The sequence below is a fragment of the Corvus kubaryi genome, unplaced genomic scaffold (assembly GCF_017639235.1).
Source record: "Corvus kubaryi isolate FWS band 111438036 unplaced genomic scaffold, C.kubaryi_AGA036_p1.0 37387, whole genome shotgun sequence".
Lineage (NCBI taxonomy): Eukaryota > Metazoa > Chordata > Aves > Passeriformes > Corvidae > Corvus > Corvus kubaryi.
The window spans coordinates 9656223-9671900 of record NW_024581129.1 but is presented as its reverse complement, the minus strand read 5'-3'; the positions used below and the strand labels follow the sequence as shown (position 1 = coordinate 9671900).

Sequence of the window (15678 nt, the reverse complement as noted above, 5' to 3'; positions counted from 1 at the left end):
AATAAAGTCATCTTCTGGTTTATGGGGTTATTTGTTGCTGTTCTTTAGAACAGGACATGGAGATCCCTAGCAGTCCATAACCGTGTATTGTTCTAAGACGTCTCACAGCAAACCAGTCTTTTCTGAGAAATAACTTAGGTATTTTAGAGGAATGTGTTAAAGATGGGATTAGTTTCCTTATATAACGAGTCAGTGAAAATTTTATTTGTGTTGGGGAGGGTACTGAATTGGGCTACTACAAAATAAAATTCCCATTTCTTTTAAACATATATGAACAGATTACTTAACTACCAAAGTTATTTAAATTCAGGTTTAAAATCAGACTTTGATCTTCTCTGCTTTAGCCATTATGCTCTCCAGATGTATGACTTGACTTTGATTTGATTTAGGTGCAAACAAATAATGTGAGAATTTCAGAAGCAGCAAAATAGTTTGCATTTCACCAACCACTTTGGGATTTGAGTGTCTTCACCCAGTAGGCCCTATTTAAGGCTGAGAATTTTCAGGGATTCATCAATGTGTTTGGTCTTTGTTGTTCCTCCTTTTCCTTGTAATACAAAGTCAAAGGTAACTTGCCTGGTTTCCTATTGCTAATTGTTCTCTTCTGAGAAAACTGCTTGATCTATTAAGTGCTTACCTCGGAGCACACTCCTGTTTTCTAATTTGCTTTTTTTCCTTCACCCCCCTGAAAGGACTTGACTCAGTCAAGCTGGAGAGAATTCAACTTCCAGCTCAACATGCTGAAGAGAGAAATTCATATAATCATGTCCTTGCAGAAAGGCTCATCAGGATAATGAATTATGCTGCACAACCAGGTATTGCTTTTCCAGGGTTTGTTTTTGCTTCCAAGCTGAAATTTTTGAAGATGGAAAAAAGCTACTTAGCCTCTTGTCTTTGAGGGGAAGGTGGCGTTCAGCGTGCTCTTTGATGAGCAGTATATAGATGTGGTTTGTAAAAAACAACTATTGGCTTTTCCTTGGTTGGTGAGGAACCAGAAATTCTGCATTTGTGCTGAGTAGCTGTTTTTATACTCAGAACTATACAAGGATCTGTTGTCTTAATTCCTACTTTCTGCACTTGTGAATAAACAAAAACTGAGATTTTTGAGTGGTTTCACCTTAATGGATTTCATCCTGAAGATATGATCTGTCATACCTTTGCTTGTAGAAATAATTCTTGGGGAGAATTATTTGGAGAAGTAGTCTTGAAAACTACGGTGTCCTTTCCTCATAGCAGTCCTTTGGCTATCACCTCTAGGTGGTAGGAAATTTTCCCATACTTTCTTTTTTTTTTTAACTCAGATTGTATTTTCAGGTCTGAAGTGTTTTGCAGTAAATGTGAGGTTTTTTCTTCCATTTTTTTTTTGTGAAATGAGGGTTACACTGTTCCATGACCTATTCCATGAAAATACGATTTTTGTTCAAGCCACACGTCTTCTCCTTGCACTTCCCCCCTTAAAACTTTAAATGGGTAGATCTGCTTTTCCCCAGAAACCAACACACTATCAAATTTTTGATTGTCTATAGAATAAAAGTCTGTTTGTTTGACTTGCAAAACTGATCTATAGCATATTAATTTGTGCTGATGTGTCAGAGATGAAAAACACATTTATATATGAAGAGTTTGTACCTACAGCAGCAGGAGGGAGTGCAAATGAGGGCATGTATTTATTTAAGTCAAGGCATGTCTGGGGAGGGAAGTGCTGGGGAAGGGTGGAAATGCAGATTATTAAACTTTCTGCATGCTGTGTAGAACATCTCCTTTTCTCTCTTCAGGGAAAAGCTGTGCCTTGTTAGTGTGCTATATACAAAGCTTCCTTTCACCTTGTAACTTCATCCACCCCAAAAGTCTGGGATCCTTTTGTAATTTTAGTGTAGTTCAACCCATGCTGCAGATTGATAAAGGCATCAAAATGCAATATTTGGGCTTATTTTTCAGTAGTATTAATCTTTGCCTTCTTATTGAATGGTTCTGCTTTAAATTTTCTTCTGCTTTAAATTACTCTTCCAATTCTTTTTCTTTATAGCCATCAGCATTGTAAGGCAGCATCAGCACTCATCCCTGTCAGATAGGGGGTGTGACAGAGGAACAAAGTTGGACAGTTGCGGGAAGAGTAGAAGCATTTAAGAACATGGGATGATGAGAAGAGCTATAACTAAACTGCTGCTATTTTGTATATTGAAATTTTCTTTTCATAGATGGAAAAATTCGTTTGGCAACTTTAGAACTTGGCTGCCTATTGCTGAAGCAGCTTGTGTTTTCTAAAAATGGCAGGATCATAAAAAATGTTCACCTTCATTGTCTTGAGGTGAGTACTTTCTTTCAAACTGCCAGTCACTGCATTACTGGTGTCTGAGTCTTGTAATAATAGTTGAATAAATTTGTTTCATTTCTGGTTGCAGTAAGCCTCGATGTGAAATTTGAGCTTCTAGAACATCTTTGCTTTGGTAGCTCTGTTCTGTGAACGTAATAACCTATGTTCTGTTCTCAGCTCTGCTGTTTTAACTTGTAGCTTCTCAAGCATTTTTTGTTTCTCTGAAATTTGTATGTCATCCATCTCATTAATGTAAAGAAAAGTGCTTTTGAAACTAATAAGCTCACATAAGCTGTGTTTTTGTAGGTGCAAGAACTGTATGCTATCAAATTCTGGGATTAAGGCCATGAATCAGGATATTATTAGACAGTTTCTTCTGTCTGAGTTTTTGGGTGGGTTGTTTGATGTAGCTAATAAATGGTGTATGTATTCCCTGAAATGCATTTTCTCTTTCCTAGGGTGCAAGGGAGGAAAGTGTTCATCTCCTCCGTCGTTTCTATAAGGTATAAATGCAAAATGCTGTAAGAAAAAGGTCTTTTACATAATGGGGAGTGTCTGCAGCCCAGTCTTTATGTAGTGCCCAAAGCAGCACTGTTTTTAAGATGGGAACTCCAAATTTGTGAGATGGAAGGAAGTGTTTTGTTGGAGAATTCCTCTCCTTTCTGCCCTTCTCATACCAGCCTGATGTATGTCACAAAGGGCTGTTGAAAGACTCACAGGGTTTATACTGGAGATCAGGTTTACCATTGACACTAATATGGAATATATTTGGTTTTAACATTACTTTTTGTTTGTGTCATATCTGAAATGATGATCTAAAGTTTTACTTAATCTTTTTTCCTTATTGGAAACCTTTGCAGCTTTTTACTTTTGTGTGTGTGTTGCAAACAATGAAAGAAATTAATTTTTTAGCCTTAGGCATTAACTTCTAGATAAGGAGCAGTAAATCCATGACAGATTTCAAGTGTCTGAAATACCTTCCTGTTTTTCTTGGAATTCTCTTGAAGGATGTTTGCTCAATGTGGCTTACAAAAAATAAGTAACTTGTGGTAGGTTGACTCTAGCTGGCTGCTAGAGGTCCACTCAGCTGTTCTCTCACTGCCCTTCCTCAACAGGATGGAGGGAGAATAGAATATCTCAAGATAAAGAACAGGGAGGTCACTTGCCAATTACAGTCATGGGCAAAATAGACTCAATTTCACAGAGGTGAACTTACTGCCAAGAAAAATAAATTTAGATAGTGAGAAACAAAGACAAATTAAAACACTGCTGTCCCCCGCCTCTCCGTTTTCCCAGGCTCAGCTTCATTCCTGGCTCTTCAACCTTCTCCCCCTGTGAGTGGTGCAGGGGCAATGTGAAGTAGGGATTTAGTGTCAGTCCACAACAGCTTCTCTCTGTAACTTCTCTCTCCTCACCCTTTCCCCTGCCCCAGTGTGGGTCTCTTCCTCCATAGGCTGCAGTCCTTCAGGAAAACAGTTGCTTCAGTGTGGGTCCTGCAGACTGCAGCTCCTTCAGAACACATCTGCCTGCTGCAGTGTGGGTACCTGCTCCACCATGCTCCTCCAGGGGCTGTGGAGGAATGTCTCTCCCTTTCCCAAATGTGTTTTCCCAGAGGTGCCATCAGTGTTGCTGAAGGGCTCAGCAGTGCCGTGCAGCCCTGGCCTCCCCTCACAGACACACTACAAGAACCAAACCTAACAAAGCCCCAAACAGCAAGGGTTCATGGGATGTCTGTATTCTTTCTTTTGGAAGGGAGAAGAAATCTTTCTGGATATGTTTGAAGATGAATACCGGAGTATGACAGTAAGTGAGAGCCCTTCTGCTCTGCCAAACCTCAAACCCAGATGCAGCACAGGAACAAGGAAAAGTACTGATAGCTGCTGAGGCCACTGGGGTCTTCATTGCTGGGAGTAGGATAACAAAATGTGGGTGGTGGTTTTGTCTCTGAGAAGCTGTCTGTACTTTAAATAAATCATCTATGTGAAAGTTCACAGCTCTTTATTAAATAAACTTTCATTACTTTGTAAAATTGAGTATACAAAATTTACTTTAGCCTACTAAATGGGAGACTGGATTTATTTTTTTTCCCTAAACACTTAAGAAAATCTTCCTATATCTGTCTGAAGCCCAGCAAGTTCTCAGTTTTGAGAAAGTTCTTTCTTGGAGAGAAAAAGTTATGAGAAACTTTCTTGTGATTGAAGTAGTCACAAATTCAAGTCAAAACTTAAACCTGGCAGAATTGGTTTTTAGTATTTGGGAAATACCTTTTCTTCTGTAATTTTCTGGAGTTTTTCCTGTGTATTATCAGTATGGAAACTTTGGCAGTCTGGGAGCAATGAGAGATTGCGTGTAATAAATGAGATTGCATGTAAGCACCTTGAGTAAGACATGGCATTGAAAATTCTCAGAATTTTAGAATATGCAACAATGAGTTGTATTTGAAATTAAAGAGGCAAATGCTTATTGTTCTGTTTAGTAACCAGTGTTAAAATATTTTTATAGATGAAACCTATGAATGTCGAGTACTTGATGATGGATGCCTCGATCTTGCTACCCCCAACGGGCACACCACTGACTGGTATTGATTTTGTGAAAAGGTTGCCTTGTGGAGATGTGGAAAGAACTCGAAGAGTGAGTAAGACTATTTTTTCTTACATTTGTTCATGACAAAATGATGCCAAAAGCTTTGAGCAATTCTAGGAATACAAATATTTTTCTTTGCAAACTGATTGGAAGCTTCATCCATAAAATCGTAAAAGCTTGGTGAAGACAGATCTGTGTAGAGTGTAAAATAATTACCTGCCCCAGAGGAGAAATTTTTTTCTCTGATTTCTTGTGTCTAGTCAATGCAACATGTTATTGCACTGGGGTTTTAATTTTTCAGACCACGCAGGGAGCTACATACAAAGACATTTTGATGACGCTCAATATATCATCAGCTACTTCTGTGATCTGCTACCTCAGTCTATCTCTCAATTATATTCCTATAGTAAGAATCTCCATGGAAGACTGACTGGCTTTGTATTGCTCGTGTTTCTAGACATGGCAAAAATTTTATTTTTACTTCATAGTTCATCTTGCCAAGGTAATTTGTGATAGAGATTTGAGAAGAGTAGAAAACCAGCAAAATATCTATTTCTGTGACTGACACAGTCTGTACAGGTGATACTGACCTGAGCAACAACATCCTTATTTCCATTCTTGGTTAATCTGTTCTTGGCCCTTATCTGGGCGTGTCCTGGAAGCCTTGCAGTGTCAGTAAGTGTAAGAGATACGTTACTGCACAAAATCATTATTTGGAAAGTGCTGTTCTCTGAGTTTCTTTGCATTTATGTAAGTGTATTATGTGAGTATATTCAAGTACTCTTGAAAAAAAATATATATTTCCAGGAATCTTCTGAAAATACTTGTTTTCATTACTTATTATAAGCCACACAGCTTTTGTTATCACAGCAAGTTGTTTGATAGAATACAGTGAATTATTTTGAAAAGTATTATTCTTAGAAAGCAGAAAGGCTTCCTGGAATTCTGTTTGAGGCATTTAACAGAAGAATACTTAGAAATGCACATTAGTGGGAAATAACCGTTCCAAGATTTTCATGTGCTAAATAAGGAATAGCTTAACTTCTGTTGGTGGAAATAAAAAAAATCAGTACAAATATTTCTGTAGATACTTTGTGATGAACGGGTCTCCGTCAGCATCAGGAATTCCCAGAATGATTCTTTGTTGGTCCTCCTTCCCCAGTCACATTGCAATCAAGTTTTGGTATCTCCTCAGTTCCTGTGCTGCTTCCTTCCAGCCAGGCTGCCTCACCCCAGTTGAATTGTCACAACAAAATGCTGAACTCAGGTGTTTCTTGTGACATTGCCGCTGCCACTTAACCTGCTGAGGTTCTGCTGATGGTTTCAAATGGAAGAAGATTCAATTCTGAGCATGCTCTGACATGATTCAAAAAAGTTCTCAAGTTTTATTTCACTAGCAAGTGAAGTTGTCCCTTACTTTGATTATATTGTGAGTTCTTAACCGTTAGGATCTTACTTCCTTGTTATAGAAAGTCCCTCTAAGTGGCAGCTCGTCTCCTCTTAATGATTTTAGGAAGAGTTCTCAAAATCTCACTTTGTGAGAAGTTTTTGAAGTACTAAGAACACTTCTTCATGGGACTGTAATAAGAGAGTGGTAGGTTTCCGTGCAAATTGCTGTTTCTTTGCAAATGGAACACGTATATAAATGAGGAGGTCAGCATCATAATGCATAATTCTTTACCGTAGGTAGAAATCAGTATTTGTTTCAAAAAAGGCAAAAGTCAGCCAAAAACAATCAATGGAACTTTTGTGTTGTTTTGTTGAGATCTGAGAATGTGTGAGGCACAATATATTGATACTGGTAACAAACTGAGGGCTGTCAGTGTTGTAGGAAGCACAGCATGATTCCCATTTCATCTGATGTTCTTGTTTTTTTGGTTTTTTTTTTTTTTGCAAAGGCTAATGTTTTAATTTTATCTTCTACTCCTGTACTTTGTTGTGCACTAAATGTGATGACATATTCAGAGATGGGTGCCATTTGTTTTATAGGAAATGAATGTGATAAAAATTAATGCAGCCTAGGACAAAGAGGTTTGAGGGGGAAGATAAGTGAGGGCTGACTGGTGGTGGCCCTCCAAATTAAAAAAAAAACCAAAACAAAACCTTGTTGGGTTTAACTTTTGGGTTACTAGACTTTCCTATTCTTGATTGAATTTGGCAAATTTTAAACTAAATACTGTGAATTCTTTTTGAAGCATGCTTTATAGTAGTCCTAAATAATTTCAGTAAATCCACAATACATTAGAATGCAGTCTGCTTAAATGGGAGAGATCATCTCCCATTCTAAGGTGACTCTGTTCAATTAAGTAGTAGTATTATCATATTTTGTTAGATACCATTGACATCCTTTGCTCCACATAATCATATTGCCCTGTTAGATTTCAGCAGTCTACCAAAGTCATTGCTTTGGGGTTATTTCATGGAAGAACCTGATACATGGCTTCCCTTTCCTCATCCTTGCTCTGCCAGAAGTTTCTGGAAGCGCTGCCAGTAGAGACCTGGCCAAGCACTCACAGTTCTGCTTCATAGGAGCCACTGTTCTGTTGACTTTAAAAATAGAGGGGTGAAGGGTTTTCCCTTAAAGCACTTTAGATTTGTTTTTCCTAATACTTCCTGCGATCTGGGAGTTTCTGGGCACTGCAGCTGTTCATGAATTCAATGCTTTTACTGTAAGGGAGCAGTTAATTTACAGTATGCCACAGAATTACTGTGTAGGAAACTCTTAAAAAAGCAGAACACCGGAAGTAATAAAAAATGATTTTTCAATTGCTATACTGAGAATAATCCTCCTTCCCTACAAGAACTGTATAAATGGTGCCTTTTAAAATGTGGCTAATAAAATGATTGTTCTTTGACACCATGGGTCTTTGCATACCATATGTCATGAATCTGTAAATCAAAACTAGCATATTTATTTCACAGAGCAGCTGTTGAAAGTTTCTTGGGACTGTTGCAGCTTTCAGAATGCTTTACCCTGATGAAGACCTTCTGAGAACATAAATTAAGTGCTCCAAGAATGTTACATTACATGTGGCTAGTTTTGATGAGGACAGCAAATTAAAATGCAGAAATCCCCACTGTTTCTCTCTTAACTTGTAGACATCTTAGCTGGACTTGGCCAGAAAAGTTATTACTTTTAAGTTCAAAATGTGAGAGTCTCTGAAGGTTGGTTGTGTAGGTGTCTGTAGTATAGAAGAATTGTAAATACAATCAGTCTTAAAATAATGATTAAAGAAAAAAATTCTGAGATCGTTGTTTTTGATTACAGCTCCTGTGATAGTTTCCCTGTCAATCACAATTGGTGTAAGTGTGCCAGGGAGACAAAAGTTCTGCTGCTTTTGCTTCATTGAAAATAAATAGCACATTTCAGCTTCTTTCACATGTCTTCTTTTAACTAAGTTGGAAATTACATTCTACTTTTTCAATTTAAAATGTATTAAAATCTTAATTTCAATTTAAAATGTATTAAAAAGATGTACTGTAGGACAGCAAACTTGGGAGTTGTAAAAGCCAGTATATGTTTGTAAGATTCTGTTAAAATATGTAGTATTGGGTGTAAAAATATTTTAATATTCTTTTCTCTAATTTCTCAAGGCAATCAGAGTTTTCTTTATGCTCCGTTCACTGTCACTGCACTTGCAAGGTGAGCCGGAAACTCAGTTACCGCTCACAAGGGAGGGAGATCTGATAAAGGCAGATGATGTTCTTGATTTGAGTAAGTAGCCCCTCAATTTCCTAAATAGTCTGACATGAAAAAATTACTGACTTTTTTTCCTCTTAAACTGCTCATTACTGCTATTCTTACTTAAACTACCTGAAGTAGTACGAAGTAGTGTTGAAGTTCTACTGTGTACTGTAGCATAAAAATGTGTTTTCCAGTTTGTGTCTCTCGTTGTCCAAACAGGAGAGACAGGAGAATATCAGTGTTTTGGCATAAAGCATGTAGGATCCACATCATTGCATAGGTGCCATACCTTGGGAGGAGACTTTGCAATGGGCAAAGCGTGACCCGAGAAGTTACATTTGTGTGCCTTTTTAAATTATCAGTTTGGAGATATTGTTGATGTAACTAATTTTCCTCAATCTCTATTAGTACAAGGCTTTAAAAATTCTTCTGAACATTAAGATGTCTTCAATGTTTATGCTTGTTTGTATACAAATAGTGTCATGAGGGGGAGTAGTGGTTAACATGATCCAGTAATGGTTTCAGCTTCTGTTTTGATTTGGAAAAATCCTGCAAAACTGTATCAAAATGGCTTCTTTTTTCCTTTTGACTGAATGCAATGATGGTGTTTTATGTGAGCTTGATGAGAGAGATTAAAGTTTCTTGTAAAGAAGCATTTTTAATATTTTGATGCAAGTATGTTGAATGCAAACCTTTAGGTGTAGTTGCAAGGTTGTCACCAGTATACATGGATGTATGTGTAGAGTGTCAGGTAATTCCACAGAAGGTTCATTCCATATTGCTCAATATGCTGTCACCAGAATTATAACTACTGTTGCTTTTCAGTGGCTTTCTACTGTAAATAGTTTTGAAGCAGTTGTGATAACTGTCTGCCTTACACTGCCTGTGAGGCTGTCGGTGTGGTTTTGGTCTTATTTAGCAGCTCACTGTGTGAAGTCACTGGCAGCTCAAATTAACAGCCTCAGTGCTTGGTTTCAGGGGGTAACAGGATTCTGTTAGTGGCAGTGTTTTTAATACCATGGCTAAGAGGCAAATGAGGATACATTTAAAGCTGTTGTTTCTTTGCTGGAATGGTAAAAAGTAACATTATAGTTAAGGTTCTTTGCTCACTCTGTCTTTGCCAAGTACACAGGTTTTAAAAAGGCCGTCGCAGTCACCATTTTTTTTTAAAGATTGAGGAAAGTTTATAATGGAGTAATTGGGGTTGGAAGAAACCTCAGTAGATCATCTAGTCTGACCCCCTTGCTCAAAACAGGGTGAGCTAGGTGTCCAGGACAACTTGTTGTCACATTTGTGACAAAGAGAGTAAATCAAAATGTGGTGCCGGTGTCTGACCAGGGACATATCCTCTTAATTTCAGCTAAATGTACTTCATGGGAGCAAGGTGGATTCATGATTGGTTGCTTAGTAAAGCAGAATATCATTCCAGATGAGTTGCCTGCTGTTGGGAAGAGTTCTTCCTGTGGAATGGGAGGTGGTGCATTCACTCTCTCCAGCCTAATGCTAATCTTGGGCTGCCGGCTCTGCATACAAAGGGCTAAAAGTTTTCTGTAAGAGCTTTTAATGTCTGCAGATGATTTCTGGAATTGTGATGACTGTAAACTATAAAATCATTGAAGATCAAGCCCTGAGGCAGATCAGGTGCATTTAGACCATCTCAAGTAGCTGTTAGATTCATAGAGATTTCTTACAATACAATCTTTTCAGGCAAATATTTTCATAAACACAGGCAACTATTTTCACTTAATTTACATCTTCAACACTGCAAGCAGCTGAGGTCTATGAACTCTCCTTCCTTGGCTGTATTTCCTAAAACTTGTATTTTTCTTGAAAAAAGTCCAGAGAAATCTTTGATCTATGTCATGGAGGTGTAGTGTCCAAACTGGTTACAAGCTTCATTTTGCATGAGGAGTAATTAGCCATTGCTGTTAATCTCCAAAAGGACGCTACAGTTCTTTGCAGCAGTGTCACACCAGGAAGCTTTTCAGCCTGTGGTTCACTGTAATCCCCAGACCAAATTTGATTAGCAGTGAAGTTTACTGGGTTTGGTATTTTCATCTGAATGTGGTTGGGTATCTCTAGCTGTTTCATAGCATAGCTGTAAGTATTCTTAGATCAGGTCATTGAAAATGTGTTTAACCACACTTTCTCTTCTGTTTTTGTCATCAAGGATGACAGTTTGACTCTTCAGCAGCTGTGAGCTAGAAACAGTCATGTAAATGGACTACATTCAGTTGTATAGACTCAAAGGATTCCTGTAACAGATGCCTAGTAAATGAGTAACTTTCTGTTCTTTGAAAGACTTTTACAGTAATGCTTTACTTCAAAGTGTTGTCAGGTCTAAAATAAAACCTTTCTGTTCTGGAAAGCAACTTCTGCCCTTTGAGTTCTTAAAGTAGTGCATTTTGTAGTTGGGCAGTTGAATTTGTACAGCAAGTATTTTGACCTGCTTGCTGTTGCACTAAAAACTTCATAAGTACTGCTCCAAAACTAGTATTTGAGAACTCCACAGCTCTATTTCATGTTGTGGCCTGTTTGTTGAATCTCCCAATACATTCAAAATTCATGAGCCTAACACTGAGTATTTGGAAGGGTCCTAATCCAAGTACTTCATGTCTTAAGAAGAATAGGACTGCTCCAGGAATTCAAGTCAACTGAAATAAATATATTAATGGACTAATTTGGTTAAAGAATACAAGAGGCAATAAATAAAGCATACCAAAATAAGACATAGCCAGTTCTGCCTGATGTCTCAGCTCCTTCTCTAAACAGGAATAAATCTTCCACAGGTTCTTACAGTAATATTTGCCAATCCTGTATGGATTTCTTGAGCCTTCTAGGGCTATGAGGAAGATAATAGCAATCAATCCTCATGTTAACTGAATTATGTCCTGTATGTACTTCACTTATTGATGAAGCTTGTTCTCTCAAATTTCAAAAGCTCACAGTAGATTTACACCAGTTAGCGTTAATTATCCTCTTAATTGTGTTAGGGTTCCATATTTCATGCCTTTCTTTCCTACCACCCAACCAATTTTGAATGGATCCTGATGGTAAAGGGTAGTTGGTAGATTCATAGTAATGTTAGTTGGAAGGGACATCTCACTTGTGTTGCAGGGGGTTTTTGGGGGGGGAAGAGGAAGTTAGTTTGGTTTTTGAAACTTGAAAACCTTTGGTGATGTAAATTCCACAACGTTTCTGGGTAACCTGCTGCGGAAAAGAATTTCTCCCACCTCCTGACCATAATTTATGGCTGTTGTCTATAGTCATATGACTGCCATTGTGAAGACCTGTATACTTCCACTTGTAGCTTATCCTGCAAATGTTTCTAATGTGAAATACGGTGCTAAATGCTTGTTTAGATGTTTGGATGAGTAAATAAGTTCTACTGTTTTGTATAGCCTTCAGAATATTTTACTTGCTGTAAGTTGAACTAGATGAGAGAGAAGAAAAAGACCTGTGTGTATGAAGTACGTGAATGAAAGTATCAATTTGAAGCAAAGGAAAAAGCAACTTTTAGTAGAGTTGTCTGCTGGGAGCTGGCATTGCCAGTTTAAGGGCTGCTTGGTAGATTTCAGCTGGTGTAAAGAGGGTGATGTAGTCCCTTTTCAGGAATGATGGGTTTGAACTGAATGGCAGTGAGGAAATGCTGGAGGAGGTATTTTGGGGCTTGTTGGAGGGGTTCTGGAGTAAGAGAGGGTATGTTTGCTCAATATAAGTGAATAAAATACATGGATAAAGTAAAAAATGTTACCTCATGTAACAAACGTTGTCAAAATGCTGCTGTGATTTACCTGGAGAGTCCAAATAATCTTTGAAGTTGAAGGATGTCCAAGAGTCTGCATAGTCAGGTTTCAGACCTGTACAAAAGTACCTTGTGTCAGGAGACAAAGTTTATAACAAGGTGGAAGTAATGGCCTGCAGTGTGTAAGGTCTGTCTGTAGTTGTTAACAAGACTTTTTGAGACTTCCACTTAGTAAGAGAAATCAGCGCTGTTGCAATTTCACCCCTGAGATGAAGGGACCTTTTTTCTGAAACGTAATGAAGGTGGTTAGAGAAAGCAAGGTGCCTGTAGTACCCATCTTATATTTAACTTGTAAGATGTCTGAACCACTGTTGTTAAAATCTTTCTTGCCCTTTCTATGTAACTATGATAGGGAAGTTAAAATACGTTAAAAATGTGAACAGAAGCTTTAACCCTGTGTTGTCAAGGTTATTACATTTTTATATATTAACATTTTCTGTTATGTAAAATACCCACACCCAGAATTCTCAACTTCATTGTTATGTAACCTTTTCCCTTTCTTCCTTCCTTTAGACAACAGTGATCTGATTGCTTGTACAGTCATAACAAAGGATGGGGGTCAAGTTCAAAGATTCCTCGCTGTGGATATTTACCAGATGAGTTTGGTTGAACCAGATATTGCCAGGCTCGGATGGGGAGTAGTTAAGTTTGCAGGCCTTCTGCAGGTAAGGGAAGTTGTAGTCTGGGTGGTCAGCTTTTCTGAGCTGACAATCTGCGTCTTATGTTGGACAAACAGTAAAGTCAATATTTGCTTATATATTTAAGCTATGTACCGTGCTTACTTGATTCTTTGGTCTCTAGTCTTTTTTCTGGTTCCTTCCTTTTAAAACATTTCTGATTTTCTGAAGAAGTTTACGTAGATAACCAGACACAATTGCAGATGGGGTAACTTTCCTAACATACGTTGGGCTGTGCTTATTTGAACACTGAAGTTGCATCCAGTTAGGATTGTGTTCGAAGCGCTTTGCTCAAGTAGCACACTAATGAACTCATCTGGAGTTTTGATCTTCCTGCACAGATAGGGAGGGTTACAGGTTGTAATTTCAAAATGATCTGTTCAAAATGAATGCTTATCTAAGGAGCTTTCTCTCATTTGTCTTTTTCGTGCCTTGACCATCACCCTTTGTTTCCTGAAAATTTGCTATGCTCAAATAATTTAACTCAATCTCTATGAATACTGATTTCTGAAGAAGTAAATCCAAGTTGTACAACTTGCAGAGTCTGCTTTGGTTTTATTTTGTTGGGTTTTTTAACTGTCTTTGTAAGAGCTTTAATGGAACATTCACAGGGTTTTCTTTCAATGTTAATATTTAATCTGTAGTTTAGAAAAGCTTACTTTTTCTTTAACTACTTGCCTTCTGTTTCTCTTTAGGATATGCAGGTGACCGGAGTAGAGGATGACAGCAGAGCTCTGAACATCATAATTCACAAACCTGCCTCAAGTCCTCATTCGAAGCCCTTCCCAATCCTCCAAGCCACATTTATTTTTGCGGATCACATTCGCTGCATCATCGCCAAGCAGCGCCTGGCCAAAGGCCGCATCCAGGCTCGGCGCACGAAAATGCAGAGAATAGCAGGTGAATGTTTGTTCTGAAACAATTCTGGGAGACAAGACTTGGCTGGCCTTGCAAGTGACTCTGTAATGTAAGGGTGAGGCACAATAAGGAATGGCAGACCGCAGAAACCTCTAAACCAGGGCTGAGTTTCCAAGGAATAGATTTGGTTTCATATGTAACTTTGAGTTTATGAAGTGGATATGTCACACTTTTATGGCTTGCTTCATATAAAAATATTTTAAATCAAGTTTGAGGCTAGTACAGATCTACTAGATATTAAAAATTTGGGGTTGGATGTAATGCGAAGGCATTTTTTTTTCCAGTTTAAAGCAGATTATCTCTTTAAGTGGCTTTTGCAGTGTTCAGTTGTAACTAATGAATTACTTTATTTGTGCAGGGAAAAACAAAAGGGGTTTTTTATTGTTAATAACTCCTATGGTTTTTGAAGTGCAAGGGGATTCCTGTAGTCCTGGGGTTTTTTTTCTCCTCTGCTGTATTTTGAGGTTTCCTTAGTGTGATTGTGATGTGGACAGCAGTGTAGGAAAGGTTACCAGAGGCATTATCTCTCTTGTTTGTCAGCGCATTTGTAACCATAATTAAGAGGCAAATGAAGGCAAGTTATATTAAAATCTGGTTTACTCTTAAGATCCTGAGCAAACTATAAATTTTCTTGTCACCTCTTCTTCCTTTTATGTATTTGAGTAACAAAAACTATCAATTGTGATTAAACATAGCTCTCCTGGATCTTCCTGTTCAGCCTTCAACTGAAGTTACGGGTTTTGGACACAGCTCTGGAGCTGCAGCCCAACACCTCCCATTTAGATTCTATGACCAGTCCCGGCGTGGGAGCAGTGACCCGACAGTGCAGCGCTCTGTCTTTGCATCTGTTGACAAAGTCCCAGGTAAGATCACCATTCATTAACAAGCAGTTTTTGCTTTGTGATTTCAATCTGCAGAAACTATACTATAATTTGTACAAGCAATGAAAAGCTCATTGTGATGTGTTCCTGAGCACATAAACCAGGATGAGGCTTATGGAAAAATTTATGCCAAGAGAAACAAGTAATACCTGGGTGTGTATTCTGGGTATGTTGTGAGCAAGACGTCCATGGCAGTTTCCTCAGATGTCTTAATACTTTGCCTTTCTTACAGATCAAGTTAGTTTAAATCATGTTCTGCATATTCAGTATTTATGCAACACATCTGTCAGTTGTGCATGTTTCCTCCCTTAATTTGGTTATGAATGCTTTCATGCTGGATTGTAAAAACAGGTGGGATGCTGTGCACTGCCTCATTTCCCTCAGAGTGAGCAAGACAGAAAAGGGCCACAGCTATTCCTAAAACATTAGCTTGGAACTGGGATTAAAGGAATGATTCTAAATCAAGTAGCTCTTTGCTTTTTTGTCTCCTTATTGTCTGTTTCACAAATTGACTTCTCTGCAGAAATTCTTTTCCAAATGGTGAAATTTTTTCCTTTTGGGTTGAGTCATTTTAAAGGGGAATCTTACACTGCTTGAAAGTACTTAACTATGCTGTATTGTACAAAAGATCTCATTACCACTTACTGCTGGTCATTTCACAGAACTCAGCATTTCTCTTTAAGTGTGATTCAGAATTCAAAGCACGACTGAGAATGCACATGTTTTACTGCTTTCAGACTAAATTGCAGCTCAGTTTGCCTGAGTCATGACTGGGCAACAGAAATTATAAAACCACAAATAGTGCCAGTCAGGTG

At 38.1% G+C, this 15678-nt stretch overlaps 1 protein-coding gene across 7 annotated transcripts in view; it reads left to right on the top strand.

The window, feature by feature from the left end:
- The window catches only part of CLEC16A (C-type lectin domain containing 16A), a 63410-nt gene that overhangs the window by 26728 nt on the left and 21004 nt on the right, over positions 1-15678 (top strand). For 6 of the 7 annotated variants that reach the window (XM_042036814.1, XM_042036815.1, XM_042036813.1 and 3 more), the window contains 9 exons: positions 693-815; positions 2199-2308; positions 2773-2817; positions 4067-4117; positions 4817-4945; positions 8492-8612; positions 12901-13052; positions 13760-13964; positions 14678-14845. In XM_042036814.1, the coding sequence (XP_041892748.1) occupies positions 693-815; positions 2199-2308; positions 2773-2817; positions 4067-4117; positions 4817-4945; positions 8492-8612; positions 12901-13052; positions 13760-13964; positions 14678-14845 (1104 nt within the window). Of the gene's footprint in view, positions 1-692; positions 816-2198; positions 2309-2772; positions 2818-4066; positions 4118-4816; positions 4946-8491; positions 8613-12900; positions 13053-13759; positions 13965-14677; positions 14846-15678 lie in introns of those variants that run through there. The other variant, XM_042036819.1, reaches the window with a different exon arrangement.